Genomic DNA, 25,721 nt, shown 5'->3' with positions numbered 1-25,721 from the left:
ATTGAGAAGAATTGAAAAACCATTTCTTTTTAATCAAGTACAAATTAAACCTAGTGACTTTTCCATGAAATATTCAGAATATCATGATTACTGTTAAAATTGCATGCACGTTTACCACTTCAGTTATGATAGAATTTGGAAGTTAAGCCCACTCGAGTAATATGTTGGCCCAGATATTATGATAAAGCAGTTGGGGCATGTTAATCTGGAGTAAAATGAACAGCATCTGATGTCCACATGCCTAAGTAAGGCATTAGCTGTACAAATTACTCTGCTGTTACAAAAGCAATGTTTACTAGCTGACTAGTAGACATGGATGCAATCAAAATTTGTAATTGGGTGACAAAGCCAAACAACTGCATTAGAACTAGGATAACTTTTTCGAAAGACCCCCCCTCTCCCCACCCCTGCCAGCCCGAACATTCAACAAATCATGGCCAATCACTCCAAGCTACAACCTTTTTATAGCTCCTTGATAGTTCTCAACTCAGTTATACTTCAAATCTATTTTAGTCCTCTTTTTAAATACTTCAATTTGTTTATGTTAAGTGGGTAGGTAAATGCATGGCACTTGCAGTATAATGCAGATTGATGAGAGATTTTCCACTTGAGTAACACAAAAGTATCTGGTTATAGATAGGAACAGGGGCATTGCAGTGACACCTGGGTGTCCTTACACAGCAGTCACTGATAGTAAGCATACAAGTGCAGCAGACCATGAAGTAGGCAAATGTACATGTTCATAATGAGGATTTGAGTAAGGGAAGAGAGATTTCTTGGAGCAATTATGCAGTGTATTGGTGAGAATAGACAAGGAGTTTTGGCTTAGCTGAGAAAGATGTTCTGACTATGGAGGGAGTGCACTGAATGTTTACCAGGCTGACTCTTGGGATGGCAGAACTGGCATATGAAAACAGACTGGATCAGTTAGAATGGTACTCACTGGAGTTTAGAAGAATGAGGTGGATGGATGAAACCCAAGAAATCTCCTGCGTTCAAACAGGACCAGACAAGGCAAAGGATGTTCCTGATGACTGAGGAATCCAGAACCAGGGGGCAAGCCACCATTTCAGACTGAGAAGTGGTGAGCCTGAATGAATGAATTGGGTTTATTGTCATTTGTATTATTACAAAGAACAGAAATACAGTGAAAAGTATACAATGTCACCAACACATGGTGCCATTTTATGTACAAAGTATTTATGTACACTTAAAAAAAGTTAGACTGGATATACATAGTAAAAATTAGGAAAATTTGAGATAAAGCTGAAAATATAGACATGAGCCTTGCAAGAAGGGCTTCCATGTGGTCTGATTGGGCTCCACTGCTTTCGGCTGCCGTGGAATTTTTTGCCACGAAAATTATTTGTGGCCATAATGTTTTCAGGAATTAAATAATTATTAGTTTTAAAGAGACCAAAGGGCACAGAGAATAAGTGAACAATTGGATGATCTGTGCTGACCATATTGAATGTAGCACGCACTCAAAGGACTGAAGGATTACCTATACTCTAAGGCTGCCGAAATATTCTAGCAGAGAGAATTCCAGACACTAGTTACTGTCGTCTTGATGTAATTTCTTCACATTTCAATTTTAAGTGAGAGTAACTCTGCCCCCTAGTTGAGATTCCCCAAATAGTGAAAATATCATCTCAACCTCTACCCTGCCAAGCCCCCTCAATTTTGTACACTTCAATAAGAATTCCGTTAAAGGCAATGAGTAATAGGTAAAAACCTAATCTGGCACATTTTTTTAAAAAGTTAAATCCTTATCCAAGGAATCAGCCAAGTGAATGTCTGATGACCCTCTATCTCCCACTAAATATAGGGACCAAATCTCTCTACAAGTCCAGCTACAGTTTCATCAGTAGCTCAGCTTTTTAAAACCAAACGTGCATTACCTTTAAACTCCACCTTTCAGTGGAGGTCAATTCTGTTTACCTTTAATTATTTACACCAGCATGCTAACTCTGCTTTGAGCACAAGAACCACCAAATTGCTGTGTGCTGCATATTCTTAGATTCTAAATTGAGAGAGACTATCTTTCATCTGACTACCAAGACCTCACACTTTTTACTGCATTGAAGTCAACACTTGTATTCCCGCTCACTCAGTCACCTTGCAGATTCATTGTGTCTTTGTGACCAAGATGTCCTCTGAATCTACTTCTCTATAGAGTCATAAGAGATGTACAGCATGGAAACAGATCCTTCGGTCCAACCTGTCCATGCTGACCAGGTATCCCAACCCAATCTAATTGTACCAGCATCCATCACTTCCTCTGGCAGCTCATTCCATACATGTACCACCCTCTGTGTGAAAAGGTTGCCCTTTAGGTCTCTCTTATATCTTACCCCTCTCACCCTAAACCTATGCCCTCTGGTTGTGGAGTCCATGACCCCAGGGAAAAGACTTTGCCTATTTACCCTATCCACGTCCCTCATAATTTTGTAAACCTCTTTCAGGTCACCCCTCAGCCTCCGCTCCAGGGAAAACAGCCCCAGCCTGTTCAACTCACCCTGTAGCTCAAATCCTCCAACTCTGGCAACATCCTTGTAAATCTTTTCTGAACCCTTTCAAGTTCCAGAATATCTTTCCGATAGGAAGGAGACCAGAATTGCATGCAATATTCCAATAGTGGCCAACCAATGTCCTGTACAGCTGCATCATGACCTCCCAACTCCTGTACTCAATACTGTGACCAATAAAGGAAAGCATACCAAACACCACCTTTACTATCCTATCTACCTGCGACTCCACTTTCAAGGAGCTATGAACCTGCACTCCAAGATCTCCTTGTTCAACAACACTCCCTAGGACCATTAAGTGTATACTTCCTGTGAAGATTTGCTTTCCCAAAATGCAGCACCTTGCATTTATCGGCATTAACCTCCATCTGCCATTTTTCAGCCCATTGGCCCACCTGGTCCAGATCCTATTGTAATCGGAGGTAACCCTCTTTGCTGTCCACTACACCTCCAATTTTGATGTCATCTGCAAACTTACTAACTGTACCTCTTATGCTCGCATCCAAATCATTTATGTAAATGATAAAAAGGAGAGAACCCAGCACCAATCCTTGTGGCACTCCACTGGTCACAGGCCTCCAGTCTGAAAAACAACCCTCAGCCACCACCCTCTGTCTTCTACCTTTTGAGCCAGTTCTGTATCCAAATGGCTAGTTCTCCCTGTATTCCATGAGATCTAACCTTGCTAATCAGTCTCCCATGGGGAACCTTGTCGAACACCTTACTGAAGTTCATATAGATCACATCTACTGCTCCGCCCTCCTCAATCTTATTTGTTACTTCTTCAAGGAACTCAATCAAGTTTGTGAGACATGATTTCTCCACGCACAAAGTCATGTTGATTATCCCTAATTAGTCCTTGCCTTTCCAAATACATGTACATCCTGTTCTTCAGGATTCCCTCCAACAGCTTGCCCACCATCGATGTCAGACTCCATAATCTATAGCAAATTTGGGTACATTCTCTTCTACGCTCTCTAAGTTAATAAAATACAGTAAATAACTGGGGTCCAAGGATTGATCTTTGTGTCACACAAGCAGTTACCTCTTTCTAATCTGAAAAAGACTCTGTAATCCAGACTTTGTTTTGTGTATTAACCAACTTTTAATCCATACTAATGTGTTACCTGCAATGTGAGGTCTATCTTGTGCAATACCTTTTTTGCGGCACTTGATAATGCCCTCTGTGCTTCCAAATATACTCTATCTACCAGATCCCTTTGTTCAAATCTGCTCTGAGAGCACCCCTGTGGTCCTTTGGGACTAAGGCAACTTGACCTTGCACACAGGAGTTAATATCTGTGGTTGGATAGCTGGTTTCACACCAAAAGCGTGAGCTTAATTATTCTATCAGCTGAGGCTGCCATGAAAGTTCCTTGCCTGAGACAAAGTAAGCTGCCACCAGTCATCTGTAATGAAATTAGCCCTGTGGCCTTCCAGGGCTATCGTGAATGTAATATTCTCTCTCAGTTGGGTATTAACTGTGATTCATTGCCAAAGGTAGTAATATGCTTTTTTTTAAAAGCAAAATACTGCCGATGCTGAAAATCTGAATTAAAAACTGGAATACTGCTCAAACACTTGATCAGGCAGTTTATGTGGCATGAAACACATCAAGCTGGCCACTTTCTGATGGTAATTGATCTTAAATGTGAGTCTACTGTCTTCATTCCTAATTTGCCTATCTTATGGACCAGACCAAACCTCCCCAAAATATGTTAATGTAGTCTAGACTCTAACTTTTTTCTCATTTTTAAAGATACGATTTATTTCAGATGCAATTTGATGGACCAAACTACCAGGTTTGAAACAAAACCTATTTTATTCATACACCATAAATTCAAACAAAATAAAAATGTTCTTAACTGTAACTCTAAATGCTTAATGATATTATATTCACAACTAATTAACTGTTTCAATATAGTAATATTCCATAAACACCCTTGACAAAGGCAAATTCACTAAAATAGAATGCCTTTCATGTAATTCTAGCAGTAGGAAGAGGACCCCAGTTTTTAGCTGTAACAGGAAATAAGAGCATCCACATGCAGCTTCAAGATCCCAGCAACGGCTCCTGAACGCTGAAAATCCTGGTTCCGTGGGACCTTGACCCCATCTATTCAGGCTGCTTCTATTGTTTCAACTTTTTGTTTAAAAAATCCAAGGTACCTCAAGCTGTTTACGTTATTGCTTTGGAACAAACACTTGACACCTCTGACCAAACTTTCCTTTCCTTTTTTAAAAAAAAAGGATGAAAGACACTTCTTTTTCAAGCCATAAGATCTGATACCTGATGACCTCAGTGGATACATTCTTTCTTTCACTCAAGCAGTTTCACCTTTACTTGTTAAATCTGTTCCCCTGATTAATTCTGTTGTTGGAGTTGGATCTCAAGTTTGTGACCATGTCACATCCTCCAGTTCTTTCAATGTGATTTGTTTTAATTGGTACATTTTAAATCAGGGTTACAGTCCACTCTCCTTCCACTCAGGTTTTGTTTGTTTCTTAACACTTCACTCCTAGTTAGGCCATAACTCACTCCAATTTTCTATTTCATCTTATGGCACTTAAAGTGCACTTAAGTTAGGGCATCAGAAGATAACATCTAAATGATTCCACTTCTGTATAGAGCAGTTCTGTATAAATCCCCAGCTCTGTCATTGTTTGTTTTCTTTAATGTTATATTCAGTTTTTGAAATTGATTATCTCTGCATCTATCACTGTTATAGTATGTTTCTGGTCATGGAATTTACTGACTCTTTTTAAGATCTATGCCCCCAAATCTCTTTCCCCTACCCCTTATACGATCAACAAATGAGAATGCAGATTTCTTATCCATAAGCACATTTGTATAGCAGGCTTCTAAATTGTGTATGTTCATTTTCAATCCATGGAGACCAAACCCAGCTTGACTTTCCTAGCCTTGAAACTAAACTCCTGCCTCTGGAACCTTTTTATTCAAAATCTCTTCTGCACACACTTGGAGAACTTGGGATGTAGTCCTGTCTAGTTCGGGCTTGTTGTTGTGCTCAATGCCTCTGCATGAATGCCAAGATGCCATCTACTGTACTAACAATTCTCCATGACTTCGCACATTCAAATGAACTGCAGTAGTTTGAGAAGGTAGCTCAGACACCACTGTCTCAAATGCAACTAACAATGCGCAACAAAAGCTGGTCCAGCTGGCCATGTCCGCATGTTATGGATTTTAAACAAGAGCCCTGAGGTCCCTCTGTACATGCATAGCAGGAAGAACTGTGCCATTAACTTCATATTGTATGTGCTGACCTAATCTGCCAAATATTTACCTTCACTTTTGCTGTATCAAAACGCATCTACCACATAGCTGCCTACAACTGTTCACATCAGCTGGCATTGTCTCTAATGTCTGTACCTCCAGTCATCATCAATGAAAACTTCATTTTGTGACTTGGATACTGAAACAGATATGTGACTTGGTTCAAGCTCTGAACCTTGGAACGCCATCATTTTCCAATCTCTTCCTGCTTTGAAATAGTCATTGGTATGACTTTGGTTTTTTTCTTTAAGCCAAATTTTGTTCAAGGTGTCATGGATCCTTCTATTGCAAGAGCTTCTCTTCAATATATCAAACTTCTTTTTGTCTGGCTTTTTAAGGAAGTTTGGCGATTAGCTAAGCATTTACCCCTGCTAATTTAGTTAAAACGCTTCCTTACCCCACTAGAGTTACTGCAATGAATTGTTCCCAGTCCTGTTTAGGAGCAGCCTCTTTTTTTTTTTTGGAATGGTTTCCTCCTGCCCTAGAACTGTTCACAAAGCCCCTTCTCCTTCCTGCATAATTCTTTTGTGATTCCCATTTTCCTAGTCATACTTTTGGTAGTGTGTAACAGGGAGTAATTGAGAGAGTATCTTTTGAATTGTGTTTTATTGTTTTTTTTAACCCTGTTCCTCTAAGCTTGGCCATTGCTGCACATGACAGGCACTGCAGCTTCTTGCTCATTCGCTCTCCCTGCAGAATATTCTGGTCTGTTATTCTTTCATCTCTCTCAAAAGATGTCTCTGCAGCAAAGAAACGAGTTTGACAGAAATATGATCTGATCTATAACTGCATTTACTGAACCCTAAAACTCCATGCATGTTATCATAAGTGACCTTGTTACTCTGTCAAGTCTGATGTTAAATGGTCCACAGTTTCTGCCTGTTCCTAGTCTTCTGGGTGACCATTGCTTCTACTGCTCTGAGAACATAACTACAAATAGGAGTGTGCCATCCAGTGCTTGGAGCCTAACACTTCAGTGAGATAATGACAGATCTTAAACGTCTGAACCACCATGTTATAGTCTTATATTGCTTGATCATTTTAGTATTTAGAAATGTTGATTTGTCTGGAAATTTTCCAGCTGTCAGGAGCTATGAATTCCAAAAATTAACAACCAAGTCAAGAAATTCTACATTCCAGTCCTAAGTGGCCTGCTTTATTCTGAACTTGTCCATTATTCTGTACCCCCACCTGGGAACATCGCTGTGTATCAAGCCAGTGAACATCATCACCCATTTTAATGTCGGAATGAGATCACTCCTCTTGTCAAACTCCAAGGACTATAGGCCAGTCTCATTTTAATCCTTTTAATAGTCCCTCCAATCTAGTAGTTCATTTGGTGTGTCTTTTTTTTTCTATCTTTAAAATGCTCCCTGTGAGTAATCATCAACCATACTTTTGCTCCCTGATGTGCTGTGATCCCAGTTTCCCCTTTCTAAATTGAAATACTGAGCTGAAGTTTCAGTTGGAAGAACTTGCTGCATTCGGTCCAAGTCCCACGAAGGGTCCAGAATTTCCCAAAAGAGCAGTGTGCTTGAACAACAAATCGCTGCTGTCCATCCGGGGTCAAAGCCTGGTTATTCCCTTGCTTATACACTCTTAAAACAAATATTATAACTTATTGTTTAATATGTAGAGTAAAAGATTGACTTTACCAATACTGTGTGACCATAGCTGTTCCAGTAAAAGCAGCTTGGTCATTGTTCCTGTGAACCGAGTCCTGATTTGAAGAAGGCACAAATGAAGCTGTGCCCTGCCTTGCTTAAGTACATAATTACCTTTAATAAATGTTAATGGCTTTCACGAGCCTTGGGATCAGTCATCTCATGTCAGCTCCTAACAATTTCTAAATAATTAACCCTGATTTTTCATTTGCTAGCTTCCTTGTTGAGAAACATGATTTCAACCAAGTCCTTCCTGCTTTCCTGTGCTTTGTCATGTTTGTTTTTCTCTTCAAAGATGCTCCCTTAAGCTGCCACCAATCACTTATTTAGTTGTGATGCTTCTGCAGCTTTTGATTCCCTGACTCAGTCCACTCGTTTGCTTAGTGGAACATTTTCTATCTGAGCCTTTTTGATTTTTCACATTTAACCCTATTTACTCGGTCCAAGCCTTGACAGCCCTGTGATCTGTCCTGTCATCCTTTCTGATAGGATTTTGGTCTCCAGTTCCAGTAGAACCTGTTGTAATGCAAAATTATTTGCTGTCCCAAAAAAAAACTGAGCCTGCCTTTGCCAGACTGTTGGTTCAATTGTTTGTTTTCTAATTTCACCTAAAACTGACTTTGGATGTTAAAAATCAAAAGAACTGTGGATTGTTGTGACACTGAAGGAGTGTACTGTACCTTTGAGAGAGTGAATGCTGTTCTGATCTGAGAGCTTACAAGCGCTTGTGTGATGTGAATACATGGCACTCTGAGTACTGGAAAATGGGTATCCATTTCACAGCCAAATGTTAAATGAGTAGGTTGCTGTTGTGACAAAATTTGAATTTAACAGGTTTAAATTATGCCACAAGATACTAAAACCCAATCAAGATGGAATTTATTGTTTTGGTAATAATGAGAGAATCTGATGTTGGGGATATAAAAATACAGGCATTTTGAAAATTGCTGACAGCAACTGCCATCGACGCAGATTCAAGAAATTAGGAAACAGTTTATCTAAGAGACTTTTTCACAGTAAAAGATGATCCAGAAAGATCTTCACCTGGAAGAAGACAAACACCAAAGATGACAGCCATTGTGGTTTTGAAATGAAGTTGATGTAGTTTTAATGTGTCTTATTGAACAATGTGTTAGAGTTGGAGCAGGATAATCAGTTAAGAGAAATAGGGGCTAAGAGTTGTGAATCATTGTTTAATGTTCACTTTTGAAGTTAAAGAATAACTGGATATTTTCTTTAAATAATGGAATTTGGGAGTTCACTGTCACTCCTATTTTAATATACTACGAGGCGGGGTGAGCTTTTCTGGGTGTTTGGTTTAGTTAAAAGAAGTGCTGTGTCATAACAGGATGCTGTGAATCAGAAACAAAATCGCAAGTTGCTGGAAAAGTTGACAGGTCTGGCAGCAACTGTGAAGAGACATCAAAGTTAATGTTCTAGGTGCAGTGACCCTTCCTCAGATGGGTCCTGAGGAAGAGTCACTGGACCTGAAACAATAACTTTGATTTCTCCTCACAGATGCTGCCAGCCTGCTGAGCTTTTCCAGCAACTTATGTTGTTTCTGATTTTGGATTTTGCTTGGCCTGGCAACACAACTGCTGCAGAGAATGGTTTCTTTTGTTGAACTATACATCACCTAATGATGGCACATTTCTTTACAGTTCTCCAATTACATCTAAGTGCTTTTTTGTACTGTGGTGTTCCAGAAAATGTACACCACCTATCCTGAAGATTGATGCATGTGGTGGCAAGGACTTGTAGCTGCTCTTGGAGTTTGAGATTTAAGCGACTTGCAGTCTTTAACTTCCATTCCTTAAAACTAACCAGCTGTATCACGCTATAACTCAAGATGTTTGAAGTGCCCAGATAACAATTCCACCTCCCAAGTTCACTGCAATGTTTTCATCTGAGTCCCAATCAGTAATCTGGGGTGAAGTTGGAAACACATGCAGCAGATTTCACAATTGCAGGTGTTGGAGTCCAGTAGGCTGTTCAGCCTGCTATGCATGCGCTGAGTCTTCAATGAGCACACTTTGTATCTGAATCATCTAATGCCCTCTTAAATGCCTCAAATGAAACTGCCTCCACCATACCTTCCAGGCAATGCGTTCCATGCCCAAATTACTCGCTGAGTGAAAATGTTTTTCCCTTTTTTTTGTCACATCTCTTCTCAGCCTCCAGTTTCCTTGTTTTATCATAGTTGATGTTTCTTCCTAGAGCATTCTTGTAAATTGCTTCTGCACTCGTTAAAACAATCGCATCCTTCCTAGATGCAATACTGAAGCTGAGGTTCAACAAGTGTCTTGTACAAGTCCAGCATCACTGCCTTTCTCTTGTAGCATCTGCCTCAATTTAATAAAGCTCAGTTATGCTATAGTTTTAACTGCTCTCTCCACCTGTCCTGACACCTTCCATGATCTGTGCACACATCCACCCATGTTCTCTGCTCCTGCATCCCTATTAGAATTGTATCCTCTTCTTCAAGAGCAACAAAAACAAATATCTGGAGAAACTCAGCAGGGGTAGTATCTTCAAAACCCCTTTTCTGAAGAAAGGTCACTGAGCTGAAATGTTGACTGTACTTTCTCTCCACATGCTGCCAGACCTGAGTTGTTTTAGTGATTTCTGTTTTTATTTGATTTCCAGCATCTCCAGTTCTTTTTGGCCCTCTGTATTGTCTTTCAACACTTTGCCAACAATATCCAACACCTCACATTTCGTCGCATTGATCCTCATCTGACATCTATCTGCCCACCCCACAGTCGTCCTGGAGTTTGTCTTTTTGTAGTTCTTTCCAGTTTTACTGCATCTGATAACTTTTTACAATTGCCCCCTGAGCATCTCAACCTAGATTTCAATATATATGTGGAAACACCAGGGTCCCAATATGAACCCCTGGGAATCTCTCATACAAACCTTCGTACAGTCTGAAAAATGGACCATCATTGTTTCTTCTTCCTCAGCCATTTTGCATCCACATTACTATAAGAAGCATTTATTCCATGATCTAAACTTTTCTCATCAGTCTGTATGCAAAAAATGCCTTCTGAAATAGTTACACCCCACATCAAGTGCATTGCTGTCATGAACCTTTTCTATTATCTTTTCAAAAAAAATCCTCAAATTACTTGAATACAATTTCTCCTTTATAAATCTATATTGACTCTTGCTAATCACCCCACCTTTTCCATTTGGCTAATAATTCTGTCCTGAATAGTTTTCTTTTTTCCCCTAGAAGCATCTCCATCACGAGAAGGTAAACTCTCAAGTCTGTAATTTCTGGGTTTTTCTTTACCAACTTTCTTGAACAATGCTTGCAAGTGCACTTTTCTTAATTTATAATATACCACCTGTGCTTTTATTTATTGCATTAGCTTGTAAGTTTAAAGTTCTTTTTAAGTTTAAGATATAATTATAGGCAGGTTAATTAGATGTTGACTTGTAAATTACCTGTCTTCCCCCTCTGCACTGCAGTAATTGGAATTTTCTCATTATGCTTGGCTTCATCCTTTTAAGTCCTAAATTATTGTTTATGAATAATATCATAAACATTAGTCAGCTCTGTTTGACGATTTTTATAGCCTGTTTATTTTAATTTTCTCTCTTTGGGCATCAGCGGTTATTCTGTTGCCCTTTTATTTTCACTCCTTTGCATTGTATTCTTCATCAGCCCTCTGCCATTCTGCCCATGTCAGTACCTTCAACTCCCATTGTAAATTGTGAGCTGCTTCCTCAAATTCCATTGTCTTTTTGGTGTATGTGCAAATGTGACTATTTTAATTTTGCATCTTGTCTCCAGTATTTTGGAATTAATAGGAAGACTGATTACAATGAACAATTCTGATACTTGGACTGGAGCATTGGTTTAGGGTGTGCTGACTGAGAATGGGGGTAGGAAGGTAGGTGAGTGGTGAGTTCATAATTGCAGGGCGTGTTTAAAAGTAAACACAATTTGCATATTGAGTCACAATGTTGTAATTTTTCTGATGCAGTCCCAGGCCCACTCAATACATTCAAATTCATCCTGGGAATTCCCCAGGATCAGGTTTGTGCAAGTCTTTCTATTTGGGACAAAAGATATGCACATTTCAGGTCCCTTCAAGCTGTCAAATCGAGGACAGTGGGTTATCTGGACCTCTTGAGCCCATTTGAAACATGGAAAAGCTACTTACATTTTAATGTACATTGGCCAGCCAGGTTCTTTGTCACCCACCCCCAAGGCTTGCCTGCCTCTTCCTGAATACATAATTATCTGCTTATTACTTTTGACAATCGGTTGTGTTATTTCAATTAAAGTGAATATAAAGCAGAATACTGAAGATAGTGGGGAACTTTAAGATGATCAAAAGCTGAAAATACTCAACAGTTCAAAACATCCATGGACAGAAACTGTCAACCGTTTCAGGTTGTTGACCTTTAGGGACAAGTGATTAAGTTTTCCTATCTTATTCTTTATGCATTATGGATCACACATTGACTTGCTATTCTGATAGCACTTCCAGTGCTCATTGTATTTGTCATCAAGATTTGGTGCTTTACAGGTCTTGGTCTACCTTTGCACTCTGGAAGTTGGTGTTAATTACAGGACTTTAACAGTTTACCTTGGTTTGCATTGATAGTCAGAAATCCAATCTTTATATTTGATATAGTTTGTTTGGAGATGGAATGTTGCTCACTCTTGTATAAAAGTAGAAAATGCTTAAGTTCGCCAACAGTTGCATTCATCTTGTCTTGATGTAATTCACTTCACTTTGCACTGCTCTTCAAACTGTGAAATGGATGGTTCCCTTTTAAGTGAAAAGCAGGTATTGTGTAACTGGCAGGTGACTGAGTGTGTTACTGTGCAGGCACGAAGGATGAAAATTTTCTTTGCAGTTATTTGTATTCCATGACTGTTCTATAACCATGAAGTGTATGTGGCACTGTCCTGGGAGCAGAAGTGCCAGGAAGAGGAATTAGATATATCGGCTTTTGTGTGAATTTTTTTAGGTTCCATGAAACTACTGTTGTGGGAATGAGAATTGCAGTGAAGGCACCAACTGCTTGAGATCACCCTTGTTTTGGTCCTAATCGTAATACTAAATAAGTGAGTGAAAATAGTATCATCATCTCTTGCTGTTGCCTCCCAGAGCTTTCAATGCACCATGGGGAAATCTTGGACATTAGGGATGGGCATTGTTCCCTTATCATGCACAGCACTTCTGTCCCTGTTGTTAGCCCACTACTGGCAAAATTTGCAATTAATTTGTGCATGGATTAGTTTGACATAGATTTGTAACTCTTATTTTTTTGAAGTTGCTCAAGAGGGGAGAAGTTGTAAAACCAGTGGTTTTGTCTATGATATTGTTTAATGTGTCAATATGTATTTTCTGTAATTATAGGTAATGGGATGCAATTAGCACAGGATTAGTGCAAAGTATCTGACTAAATACAAAAATATCTTGAGTAATATTTATGACATGATTTGATTAAATAGATAAAGATCAATTAAATGGTTTCCTTGCAAATATAAGGAAATTTGGAGGACTTAATGAATAGTGAACCCTTACCATAGTCATATAATATTGAATGTTAAAATTGATTGTCAATGTTTTAACAATTGGTAAGGATGTATATTTAGTTCTTCAGTATTTGTAATATGTTAAGCTGAAATGAAGCCAAATGCATGTTTGGTTAGAGCATAGAGTCAGATGTACAGCATGGAAACAAACCCTTTGCTCCAACACGTCCATGCCAACCAGATATCCCAACCCAATCTAGTCCCACCTGCCAGCATCCAGCCCATATCCCTCCAAACCATTCCTTTTCATATACCCATCTAAATGCCTCTTAAATGTTGCAATTGTACCAGCCTCCACCACATCCTGTGGCAGCTCATTCCATACAAGTACCACCCTCTGCGTGAAAAAGTTGCCCCTTAGGTCTCTCTTATATCTTTCCCCTCTCACCCTAAACTACTGCCCTCTAGTTCTGGACTCCCCCACCCCAGGGAAAAGACTTTTTCTATTTGTTCTATCCATGCCCCTCATAATTTTGTAAACCTCTATAGGGTCACCCCTCAGCCTCCGATGCTCCAGGGAAAACAGCCCCAGCCTGTTCAGCCTCTTCCTGTAGCTCAGATCCTCCAACCCTGGCAACATCCTTGTAAATCTTTTCTGAACTTGGCAGAGCTAAATATCTAAAAGATTTGCATGTGGGGAAAAGTGCTTATTTTCTGTGTGCAGACTGAACCTCTGGTTTTTGGGTTCCAATTGAGGAAAAAAAACCTATCAACTGTCTCATTTTGGTTGAAATGACAATTTGCCTAACTTGTGAAAACTTATTTCTTACAGATCAACAAAAAGCAAACTCTATTAAAGCAAAACCAAGATCTGCATCATTGAAAGCTGCTTTGAACTGGGGCAGTAATGCAATAAAAAGCACGCCTGGTTCCAAATTGCCTGTACCAGCTTCTAGGTTGCAAAGAGTCAACAGCCTGTCATCAGTCAGTAGTGGTGTGTCAAATCAGAGTGTTCCAAGCACTTGGAGTAACAATTGTAAGTGTCTTTGTTTCTGTTTGAAAATCTAGTGAAGGCTATGAAGAGTTTAAGTGCTAACTTTGCAATCTCCAATACTTGTTGGAGGTTAACCAAATGTGCCAATCTTTCTTAAAGCAGGTGTGACTTTTCTTTCTTCAAGATGTCTATCTGACAAGGTTTTGCCATATTGATTTTCACTTTCATATATCAATTTACTAAAACTGATATTGTTTATCAAAATCCGTTTTCATTGAGGGCGTTGTACCATGATGAATTCTGCCTGTTGGTTTAAAATAAAATGTAGAAGTGGATAAATCTGTCAATGAATGCTAATTTAAACACTTGGAATTTTTAAAATTTCACTCGTGGGATGACCGCATTGCTGTCTTGGCCAGACTTTATTGCTGATCCCTATTTGCCTGAACTGCTGTGCTTTTCCAGCACCACTCTAAGCTAGACTCTGGTTTCCAGCATCTGCAGTCATTGTTTTTACCTTTTATATGTAGGCCAGGTAAGAATGGCAGATTTCCTTCCCTCAAGTACATGTGAATTTTTTTTTAGTAACACTGTATACTGGCCTATTAGCAAATATTTAACTAGTTTTTTTTTTTGTTGAACTCATTTGTCACAGGCTGATATGGTGATATTCAAACCCATTCCCCCAGAATAAGAGTCTGAGTTTCTGAATTACTTATCTATTGGCATTACCATTGTTGTAGTCTCATCTCAAGTTACAGCCAATGATCTGAAAAAGTACTCCTTTTCTCCAGTTTAGGCTCAGTTGGGCTATTCATTCCACAACTAAAATTATTGCCTGAAATGAACATAACTGTGATTTGAGGATATAATTGGCAAGTTATTTTTGAATGCATTGTCAGATTCACTAACAACTGGGGGAAAAAGTCATGTACGTCTCTTTTATTAAAAAAAACCTTTTCAGTGTTTAGGGAATACGAAGGCAGTGGGATAGTTGAGTTCATAATAACTTTGGCAAAATCTGCCAAATTGCTGCCCACTGTATTTCTACAATTCTTAGGTTTGCAACAATCTCTGCTGGTTGTGAAAGTTGTTTCTAAAAACAGAATTTGCTAGCATTTCGTTTCGAAAGAAACTTTTTTTACGTGACAAAATTGGACATTGAGGTGAGAATAGGATTTACTACAGTTTTGAATACTAAAATTTTATATGTCTTGACGGCATCCAACTGAGCCAAAATACGATTTGCTTTCTGGACCGATCTGTTTTTGGTCCCGTTTTAAATGCTCAAGTGCAGAGTGCTCCTAAGAAGCGAGCAATATCGTGCAATTAGGAACAAAAGCGACCCAATGAAAGTCCGACGGTAATTGCAGTTCTGTAACGAGTCAATTGAATGGTGTGCACCCATCATTTCATAAGTCTCTAATTTATCGAATTTGTTTCTACGTTCGTTGTCCTTAAAGGATGTGACACAAAAATGCCTCGATACAGCTTTCTAAATGAAGCGTGGATTTAGTGCTCTTGCTTTGTTTCCTTTTGATTGGCCATCTCTCTGCGTGTGTAGCTGAAGCACAACGCACATGCCGAGTAAATTAGTTATTTCCACTCTATTTCACTGAGGGTCAGCGTTGGAAATGGCAGCATGAGTAAGGGTGAAATGTTATTTCGTCTGCTTGATTTTGGACCATTTCAATGACTGTACCAGGGGGACTTCGAAGCTGCACCTATACCACTTTTTCTCCACGTATTTTCTCCAATTCGACAATTGTGCCACCACACACTTCAGGAAGTCGGAGTGATGTCATGTTTGTGACCTTTCTATTAATTGGATCTTATGGTTTCTGTATTGTTCCTTTGTTAGCAGTCTTAATTGGACGGCCTAATTACCAGCACTTGAAATGTAAGTCAATCAATGTTATTTAGAGAAAAGCCTTTTTTTTTCAAATTCATGTTTTTGTTGGGGTTGGGAGGGGGTGTCCCATTGTTGATATTTGGTTGAATTGCGAATTGTTGGTTGCGTTGGAATTCTGTAGTTAAGGATATCAGCTACAAGATGGGGAATGTTAGTACAAAGGCAGTTGTATTTTCTGTGATGGTGGAAAAGCATTGCCATAGAAACAGATGGACACCCCCTGGGGGACCAGTTCGTGCTCCGTTTTCTGATTGCGAATGACTACAGGCAGGTTAGCAAATGAGTGCACCTTTTCGTGATTAATCCGTGCTATATGTCTGACAAACCAAAACAAATTGTGAAAAACGCTTAAATCGTGGCTGAAGCTGCATCGAGTGCACAACCGATGCTGGTTAAATACGCTGTTCCTTTCAGTGGTGAGCACTTGAGTAAATCGACAGTTTTTGACCAAAAAAAGCTTTTCGAAGGTGAGCTTTAATTCAGACGGGGGGGGGGGGGGGGGGTGGGTGGGTTGTTATAGTGTGTGTCTTATTTTAGATTCGACATGACATATGCTGTCAAAGCTGACATCCCGGTCCTGCCTGGTCATGTGATTTCAGACATAGCAGTTGCTGAAATTGTGTTAAAACGTACATGTCTGACTGCTTTTGCTGTATGAAGCGTACAGTTAGCAAAAGTTGATCTCCCCAGAAGATGTCTTACTAATCATCTTTTTACGAAATTGATTTGCGCACGTTCTGTCCAGGATTGATAGGTTCCTGCCTGCATAGGAATGGAATTAGGCTTGTTCAGCTATAGAATGAAAATTGCTTCCAGATGTCACATCGTTGCAGAAATACATTATCCTGATTTCGGCCATTTCACTGCAACGTATTTGAGCGGCAGTAGGGGTGACCCTCCAGTCCATAATGGAGGTAGCTCCTCAGCCTACAAATTTGTTGCAAAGCAATGTGTTGACTTCTGAGGCTACAGATATATTGATGGAATTTGCGGGTCCCCAAAAAAACAAAAATTGCTTTCTTTCACATTATCTGTCATTCAGTAAAGATGGCCATAATGGAATCTGGGCTGAAAATGTGTTGCTGGAAAAGCGCAGCAGGTCAGGCAGCATCCAAGGAGAAGGAGAATTGACGTTTCTCCTGCTCCTTGGATGCTGCCTGACCTGTTGCGCTTTTCCGGGGGAAAAGCAGCACATTTTCAGCTCTGATCTCCAGCATCTGCAGTCCTCACTTTCTCTACCATGGAAGCTGGGAAAAGCACCAAGCCTTGCTTTCTCATTAGAGGATGAGTGACAATGGCTGTAGAACACTTCACCACTGAATCACAAAAACTTCAGGTTAAGTGTGCAGAAGCAGCAGGTTCAAGTCCCACTTGAGGATTTGATGGCCAAGGAAGGTGCTCATAATGAGGCCCAACAAGTTAAATGTCAACTTGAAAATGCTTGCATGTAAGCCACCTTAAAATAATGTGATGGTAAGAGTAGGTAAAGATTCCTGGTTAGTCATGTGACTGAAAGATTGTTTACAATCACTGTCTGTAATGCCAGGCTACAGTACGCATGTAAAAACTGAATTACTGCAGCATTGTCTCCTTGAGGCTGCTTGGTATTATTGCCTGGACAAATGGAGTGGATCAGAATTGCCAATAGCACAAGGTTCCTTGCTGTGGCTGAAGTGAATTCTGGACCTGCTGCTTTAGTCTACCCATGGGCAAGATTGTGGCATTGCAAGTCAGAATGGCCTTCGAGCAGAGAAATTAAGCAGCAGCACGTGTAATCTATCTTCAATAGGTAATTACTGATGCGCAACTTGAGAAAATGGTTATTTAACAAAGTCAAACTTTTTTCCAGCTGTAGTTACTTCAACAAACCGTCAAGCAGATAGTCCTCGGAAACGTGCAGTCTCTACAAACTCTTGCAGAAGTATTCAAACACCATGTGCCAAGTCATTGCAGAAAAATAGAGTGGTTTCTTTGAAGACCCCATGCAAAGGTATGTATTCAACTATAAAACAGCAAGGAATATGTTGTGAGTTTGCTGTACTTAAGTCGTGACTAACTTGCGCATGAGAATAGACTATTCTTTTAGATTTGCAAATGGTTGAACATTTTGTGTAGCTTTTAACACTTTGGATGTTTAGAGCAGTGATGTTGGTACCATGTTAGTAATTTTCTGTAAATCAAATGGTCAGTAATTGTTAATGTTATTCTGAGACACTTAAAATTCAGCAATTTGTGAAAGGTTCAGAAGTTTGTGTTCAACCATAATAATGGGCTAAGAATAAAATACCCTTTGGAAATTGCATTGTTTTTTAAAAGAAAAACTCATCATGTGCCAAGTTTTGAAGGTTTTTGCAATATACCAGGCTTGAGCCACATAAGCTATCAATTCTACCACCACCTCCACCGCCCCCCCCACTCCAAGCAAACCAAATCAACAAAGCAGTTCTTTCTAACACTCATGTCTCCAGTTTTGAAGAATATGAAAGAATCAAATGCATATTGGATGGAGTGCAGTGAGCTGCATTTCATTAATGGGCTTGCCTTTCTTTGCTTTATCTAGCAGTCTTTGACATATTGCTTTCAACAAAGCTGTTCACTGGAAGGGTCACTTGTATGAAGTAATCTTAGTGGCATGTATTAAGGCTAAATTTATGCTGTCTGAGTGCAGCTTGGGGTTGGTTCTGAAGAGCTCCCTCCATGCTCTCCTGGTTGTGTAAGGATTGAGTATCTGATTTATATTGCACCATATAAGTTTCAAAACAAGTAATGTTTCCTTGGGGGTATATAGGAGAGGTTTTGTTATAGTCCCAAGCTGTTTACCATTTTTCTTTTAACCTGCACCCCTCAAATCCAGAATTGCTGTTACAGTTGCATTTTCCATTCTAGAACGGTCTGGTTGGCTGCATTACTGTATATTTAGCAGCCACCTCCAAGTTCTAATCTACATTCCACCCATTGATAATGTCATCCTGTATTGACGTACAATTCATATGGAAGTTAATGGCAATCAGTTCAACCTCTCTTCCAGCTCTCAACCGTTCTTCCAAATTATCAAACTGGTTATCTGACATTGAGCAACATACAAACATGCATGTCCTTCATTTAAATGTTGGGAAGACTGAAAAATAATTGATAGTCTGTTCTTGAGCAGCTGGTCCCATCGTGGTAATTGCCAAAGATGGAGGCAAAACATAAACGTTGTTATTATTGGACTCTGGGAGATGAGCTTTTGGCCACACAGCTATGTTCTCTTTAAGAACACCACCAATTTCCACCTTCCTGTAATTTTCTGATTCTAACCTTGTCAGCTGCTGAAGTCCTCATTGTTGATACATTTGCTTCTATTACAAAACACACCTGGCTGACTGTTTACAATTTACCTTCCATAAGCTTGATCATCTATAACTGTTACCCTGCATGTTCTTGCAGCATGTCTCTTTCACACACAATTGGGCATTTTCTGTCTTTGTATGTCAGTAATATTTTGTTATAATTTTATTTCCAGGTCAATCCATGGCCTTGCTCTTCCTACCTTCTCCTCTTCCATCCCTGATTAAATTCTGTTTAGTTTTTGCTTTCCGATACTACTTTGTAAACACACTCACCTTTTTTGCATTTGCTTGACCGATTTGCTGTAATTGTATTTTGAGTCATTCAAATAGTTGGATGTTCTTACACCTCTGAAACAAGTGAGACTTCAACCCAAGCATCCTTAATCAAAGGTGGGGACAATACCACTGCAACACATGAACCCTTAAAAATTCAGGATTAAAGGTACAACACAAATAACAACTGCTTTTAATCTTTTGTAAGCTAGTGAATAACTGCCTTTTGTGGTGCAGTGGTAGTGTCCCATAGTACTGGGCAAGGAAGCCTGGATTAAAATCTCAACTGCATTTGTGTCATAACCCTTTCTGAAACCGGTTGAATTGCAACTATCCATGGGGAGATTTCAACAACAGATCAGACTCCTAGTATGCTGTTGGATGAGGGGCTCTGGTGTGGTGATAGTGACCCTACCTTTTTAGGGGAGGTGATGGATTGGTGGTATTATTGTTGGACGGTAAATTCAGACAGAGGTGATGTTCTGGAGATCTGGTTTCATTCTCACCTGTGGCAGATTTTGAATGATGGTCTAATGATCTATTGATCATGGATCCATTGGAAAAACCCCTCCGGTTTGCCAGTGCTCTTTTAGGGAAGAAAACTGCCATCTTTAAATGGTCTGGCCGATATGTGACTCCAGATCGATAACAATACAGCCGATTCTTAAATGCCCTCTGAGCAATTGAGGATGATCAATAAATGCTGGCTCGGCAGCACTGTCTTAATCCCATGATAGGGATAGTCAACATGGCTTTGTGCATGGAAAATCATGTGTCTCAAGCATGATTGAGTTTTTGAGGAAGTAATAGAGGATTGAGGGCAGAGTGGTAAATGTGATCTATATGGACTTCAGTAAGGCATTCGGCAAGGTTTCCCATCGGAGACTGATTAGCAAGGTTAGATCTCACGGAATACAGGGAGAACTAGCCATTTGGATACAACTGGCTTAAAGGTAGAAGACAGAGGGTGGTGACGGAAGGTTGTTTTTCAGACTGGAGGCCTGTGATCAGTGGAGTGCCACAAGGATTGGTGCTGGGTCCTCTACTTTTCGTTATTTACATAAATGATTTGGATGTGAGCATAAGAGGTACAGTTAGTAAGTTTGCAGATGACGCCAAAATTTGGAGATTTAGTGGACAGCAAAGAGAGTTACCTCATTTCAACAGGATCTTGACCAGATGGGCCAATGGGCTGAGAAGTGACAGATGGAGTTTAATTCAGATAAATGCGAGGTGCTGCATTTTAGGAAAGCAAATCTTAGCAGGACTTATACACTTAATGGTAAGGTCCTATGGAGTGTTGCTCAACAAAGAGACCTTGGAGTGCAGGTTCATTGCTCCTTGCAAGTGGAATCGAAGGTAGATAGGATAATGAAGGCAGCGTTTGGTATACTTTCCTTTTATTGGTCAGAGTATTGAGTACAGGAGTTGGGAGGTCATGTTGCGGCTGTACAGATCATTGGTTAAGCCACTGTTGGAATAATGCGTGCAGTTCTGGGCTCCTTCCTGTCGGAAAGATGTTGTTAAACTTGAAAGGGTTCAGAAAAGATTTTACAAGGATGTTGCCAGGGTTGGCGGATTTGAGCTATAGGGAGAGGCTGAACAGGCTGGGGGCTGTTTTCCCTGGAGTGTCTGAGGCTGAGGGGTGACCTAATGGAGGTTTACAAAATTGAGGTGCATGGATAAGGAAAATAGGCCAAGTCTTTTCCCTGGGGTCGGGGAGTCCAGAACTAGAGAGCGTAGGTTTAGGGTGAGAGGGGAAAGATATGAAAGAGACTTATGGGGCAACATTTTCACACAGGGTGGTAAGTGTATGGAATGAGCTGCCAGAGGATGTGGTGGAGGCTGGCACAATTGCAACATTTAAGAAGCATTTGGATGGGTATATGAATAGGAAGGGTTTGGAGGGATGTGGGCCGGGTGCTGGCAGGTGGGACTAAATTGAGTTGGGATATCTGGTCGGCATGGATGAGTTGGACTGAAGGGTCTGTATCCATGCTGTACATCTGTGACTCTATGAATTGAACAAATTTAAGAGACCCAAGTTCAAATCCCACCTGTTCCATAGCTCTCTAATATATTTTCATTAACCTGTTCAGAGATATCTGAAATAGTGAATGATGGAAGGTTAAAGGTAAGGTTGCACATTATTGATTTACCTTCATTGCTTGAACATTTTATGCGGAGTTATATTTTGCCAAATTGCACAGTTGTTTAATATGAATCTGCACTATTAATGTGTGCTGACTGGCCAAATTTTCACCCTTCCTTTGTTTAAAGGATTGAATAGAAATGTCATCACTTCACATCAAACTCTTCAAGGGTCAGGTTCAAATTCTTCAAAACAGCAAAGCACTTCATGCAAGTTGCAAGGTAAAACATATGTTTTCTAATATTTGATTCTCTGGCAAGACAACTTGATTTTGGTATCAACTGGTCAGTTCATGTAATAATCTGAAGTAGAGGCTTTTTGTTTGTGGAATTGAAGATAAAGATTGTTTTGCCACCAGGAATAATATGTTGATTGAACATTGCCTGCTTGATTTGCTAACTTGTAATGTTTTTGATTTTGTAGCAATTTAAGTTCAGTTGCTGGGTAAAATAAATGGATGGGTAATGCCACCAATTATTTCAGCCCATTTTGTTAAAAATAATTTAGTTCAAACACCAAAAGCTTTTGACCATTTTATGTTGGACAAATACAGCTTAAGAAATTTGCAATGAAGAATTGTTGACCTGAACAAAAATTATGGCATTTATCTTGAAATCTATAGTACACATTTAGTAAATGGGGAGAACAAATCTAAATATGTCCAGTTGTAATTCAATCTCATTGCCCCAACGCAAGTGTTTAGCCTTTAAATATTACAGTCAACCTGCAAAAAGCAATGAACTCTATCCAATTTTGTTAAGCTGCTTTGTTCTCTTACCCCTCAGGTTATATTAGAGTAACTAATCTTGGGCAAAAGTGACCAAAAGCATTTAATTGTAAGTGAATGCTAATGTTGTAGTCTACACTGTTATTTTGCTCAACAAAAACCAGATGCAAAGATTTCCAATAACTGACCTGAATGGTTGTTCTGATTGTGATATTTTGATTAATAGACTGCTTTACCTCATTTTTCGAGAGGTTTGATTCCATTCCCCATTATGATGTGGCGGTGCCAGTTACCTGACAAAGGCGCAGCACTCCAAAAGCTAATACTTACAAATAAACCTGTTGGACTAAACCTAGTGTTGTATGATTTCTAACTTTTTATTGTTCCCCATTATGGCAGCTTTTTATACAGCAGTCTGAGACTGTATCTGCTGTTAGATTGGCTTGCTCCTGCACACCTCTACTCAAATATTCAGTATCTTACATGAAGGATAATGTAAAGTATGGGGAGATCTGGGATCTTAGTAAACTGGGCAGCCATAAGGATATCTTGATGACAGCCAAGGATTTTACAATAAATCTGGAGGTGAATGTGCTTAATTTTAAAAAGGGTAAGAGTTTGGTTTGAGAGAAGCAGGTCAGCAAAAGTTATTTTTTTAAAAATTTCTTTGATCGCTCTAATGTCAATAAAATTTAAAACCTGGAGGAGTGCATCTTTGCATTTGTAGTAATTAATCTGGATGCCAAAGATGTTGATTTAACAGTTAATAACACTTGATCCTAGTTGTCATGTGCTTAATTTTGGATATTCTCTTGTGGTTTGGATGTCTCTGTATGCTCAGGCAGAGCTCTCTTGTAACTATTATCAATGTTTTTTTCAATGTGCAAAAGCTTACAGAACAGGAGGCTCAGCTGTACAGAGTGCAGTTCATGGTGTAAATACTCATACATGAGAGTGAAGATCACAGTCACGTGACTTTCTTTGGTCCATTTATAGAACTATCGAACCATTACTACAAATTGAGACATTGTGCTGTCGGCAGCCTTGAGTGGATATAGAAATCTTGAGGCACTAATTGTGAATCGCGGGATCAAAGTTGTTTGTGTGCAATGAAGCTAATGTGTCCAGATGTCCTGGCCAAGGTTTGTAATGAAACCAAGAGCCACTAAAAGTAAAGCTTTTGTTGCTGTTTCTATGCTGTTGCAGGATTGTGATCATTACAAATTGGCTATCACTTTGAAGAATAATATCATGTTATTTAGAACAGTACTTGATTGACTAATGATTTTAGGATATTCCAAAATTGGCACTAGTGAGAAATTCAAACCCATTGGCTTTTTTTCTGACCTGACAAAAGGATGTGAAGGCTGCAGAAAGGATGTAGTAAAAGCTTGTAAGGGATAAACGACTTCAAAATACATGGAGATTTTCTACCTGCAGACTAGAAGGTTGAGGAGATTAGTGTTTTAATTTATTCTTGGCGTGTGGGAATTGTTTCCTCAGTCAATATTTACTGCCTGTCCCTAATTGCCCTGAAGTAAGTCATGGTGTACTATGCCTTGAAGCACTACAGTGTGTCGGGTGAAAGGATGTTAACAATACTGTTAGGTCAAAGTTCTGGAACAACAAAATATGAGCAATAGATTTCCAAGTCAGGATAGAATGTGGCCTGGAGAATTTGCAGATGGTGTTCCTTTGCATCTGCTGCTCTTATCTGTCTTGATAGGGATTTCAGGGTTAATGGAGCCTTGGTAGCTGAATGCAATGCTCCTGGTGGATTGGTGCATGCTACAGCTTTTAGTGGTAAGTAGAGTGAATATTGACATGTAGTTAATCAAGCCGGCTGCTTTGTTCTTGCTGTGAAGCTGCTTGTGTTGTGTTGTGTAGGGAGAATACCGTCACATTTCTAGCTTGACTTGTAGATAGTGGACAGGCATTCAGAAGACAGGAGTTGAGTTACTCCCTATTGAAGTCTTAGTGTCTGACTGTCTGCTGCAGTTTTTAAAAGACTGATTTGTCAATTTCTGCTCAATGATCTCCAACCATCCTACTTTATACTAGATATGATTTTAAACCAGCAGCAAGTTTTGATTCACAAAATCTTCAAACCTTACCTGGTCAAACGTTGCTTTTATGCCAAGGTTGCCCAATCTCTGTCTCTGGGGATCAGGTCTTTTTTCCATGTTTGGACCAGGAGCTGAGTGGGTCTGATGGAAGCCAAATGATGTGTCTGTGAGCTGCTTTTTATTTTGCTAGAGGTACCATTCAGCAGTGTTGGTGATTATCATTAATTTGACAATGGTCACAAGTAGAGCAGGACAGTACTTGGCTAGTTTGACAGGACGATATATTCCAATTTTAATAAGTGAAGTAAGGTAGTGATGGTATTACTGATGTGCAAGTGAATTTGAGCGTCTGGAGCAGGTAGATATTGAAAGAATTTAAATGCAGTACTGAAGTTGTCAACCAACTCAACCTGGACAATCCCTTGGGAGGAGCTGAGAGTTAGTGGTTTGGCAATAATATTTGTATCTGGAACCAAGAAGTGAGATTTGTGATAAATCTTCAGACCACTGGTGAAGCCTTACTTGGTTTCACATATCAACATGCCTTGAGGCATGGTGCATATATTTGGGAAGGTTAAGGAGGGAGTTTCAACTGTTCAAATGTGTTTCATAGTGTAATGAGAAAACTAGGGGAGGCTATGGCATAATAATGTCAACCAAATCATCCGCTGACATTTCTACCACCTCCTCCAAACAGACCCCACCACCAGGGGTATAGTTCCCTCCTCACCCCTTTCCGCCTTGCGCAAAGACCGTTCCCTCCACGACTACCTGGTGAGGTCCACACCCCCCCTACGACCCACCCTCCCATTCTGGCACTTTCCCCTGCCACTGCAGGAACTGGAAAACCTGCGCCCTCACCTCTATTCAAGGCCCTAAAGGAGCCTTCCACATCCATCAAAGTTTCACCTGCACATCCACTAATATCATTTATTGTATCTGTTGCTCCCAATGCGGTCTCCTCTACATTGGGGAGACTGGGCACCTCCTCGCAGAGCGCTTTAGGGAACATCTCCGTGACACCCGCACCAATCAACCAAACCGCCCCGTGGCCCAACATTTCAACTCCCCCTCCCACTCTGCCGAGGACGTGGAGGTCCTGGGCCTCCTTCACCGCCGCTCCCTCACCACCAGACGCCTGGAGGAAGAACGCCTCATCTTCCACCTCGGAATACTTCAACCCCAGGGCATCAATGTGGACTTCAACAGTTTCCGCATTTCCCCTTCCCCCACCTCATCCAAGTTTCAAACGTCCAGCTCAGCACTGTCTCCTTG

At 40.0% G+C, this 25,721-nt stretch overlaps 1 protein-coding gene across 4 annotated transcripts in view; it reads left to right on the top strand.

Annotated features, from left to right (window-relative positions):
• mtus1b (microtubule associated tumor suppressor 1b) overlaps positions 1-25,721 on the top strand; it is a 204,178-nt gene that overhangs the window by 72,133 nt on the left and 106,324 nt on the right. For all 4 annotated transcript variants that reach the window (XM_072570273.1, XM_072570254.1, XM_072570264.1 and 1 more), the window contains 3 exons: positions 13,823-14,026; positions 17,746-17,886; positions 21,782-21,874. In XM_072570273.1, coding sequence (XP_072426374.1) covers positions 13,823-14,026; positions 17,746-17,886; positions 21,782-21,874 — 438 coding nt within the window. The remainder of the gene's footprint in view (positions 1-13,822; positions 14,027-17,745; positions 17,887-21,781; positions 21,875-25,721) is intronic.

This window comes from Chiloscyllium punctatum, chromosome 1 (genome assembly GCF_047496795.1).
Source record: "Chiloscyllium punctatum isolate Juve2018m chromosome 1, sChiPun1.3, whole genome shotgun sequence".
NCBI classification, from domain to species: domain Eukaryota; kingdom Metazoa; phylum Chordata; class Chondrichthyes; order Orectolobiformes; family Hemiscylliidae; genus Chiloscyllium; species Chiloscyllium punctatum.
Note: the sequence above shows the minus strand (reverse complement) of the source record. Positions and strands in the feature narration are given on the sequence as shown.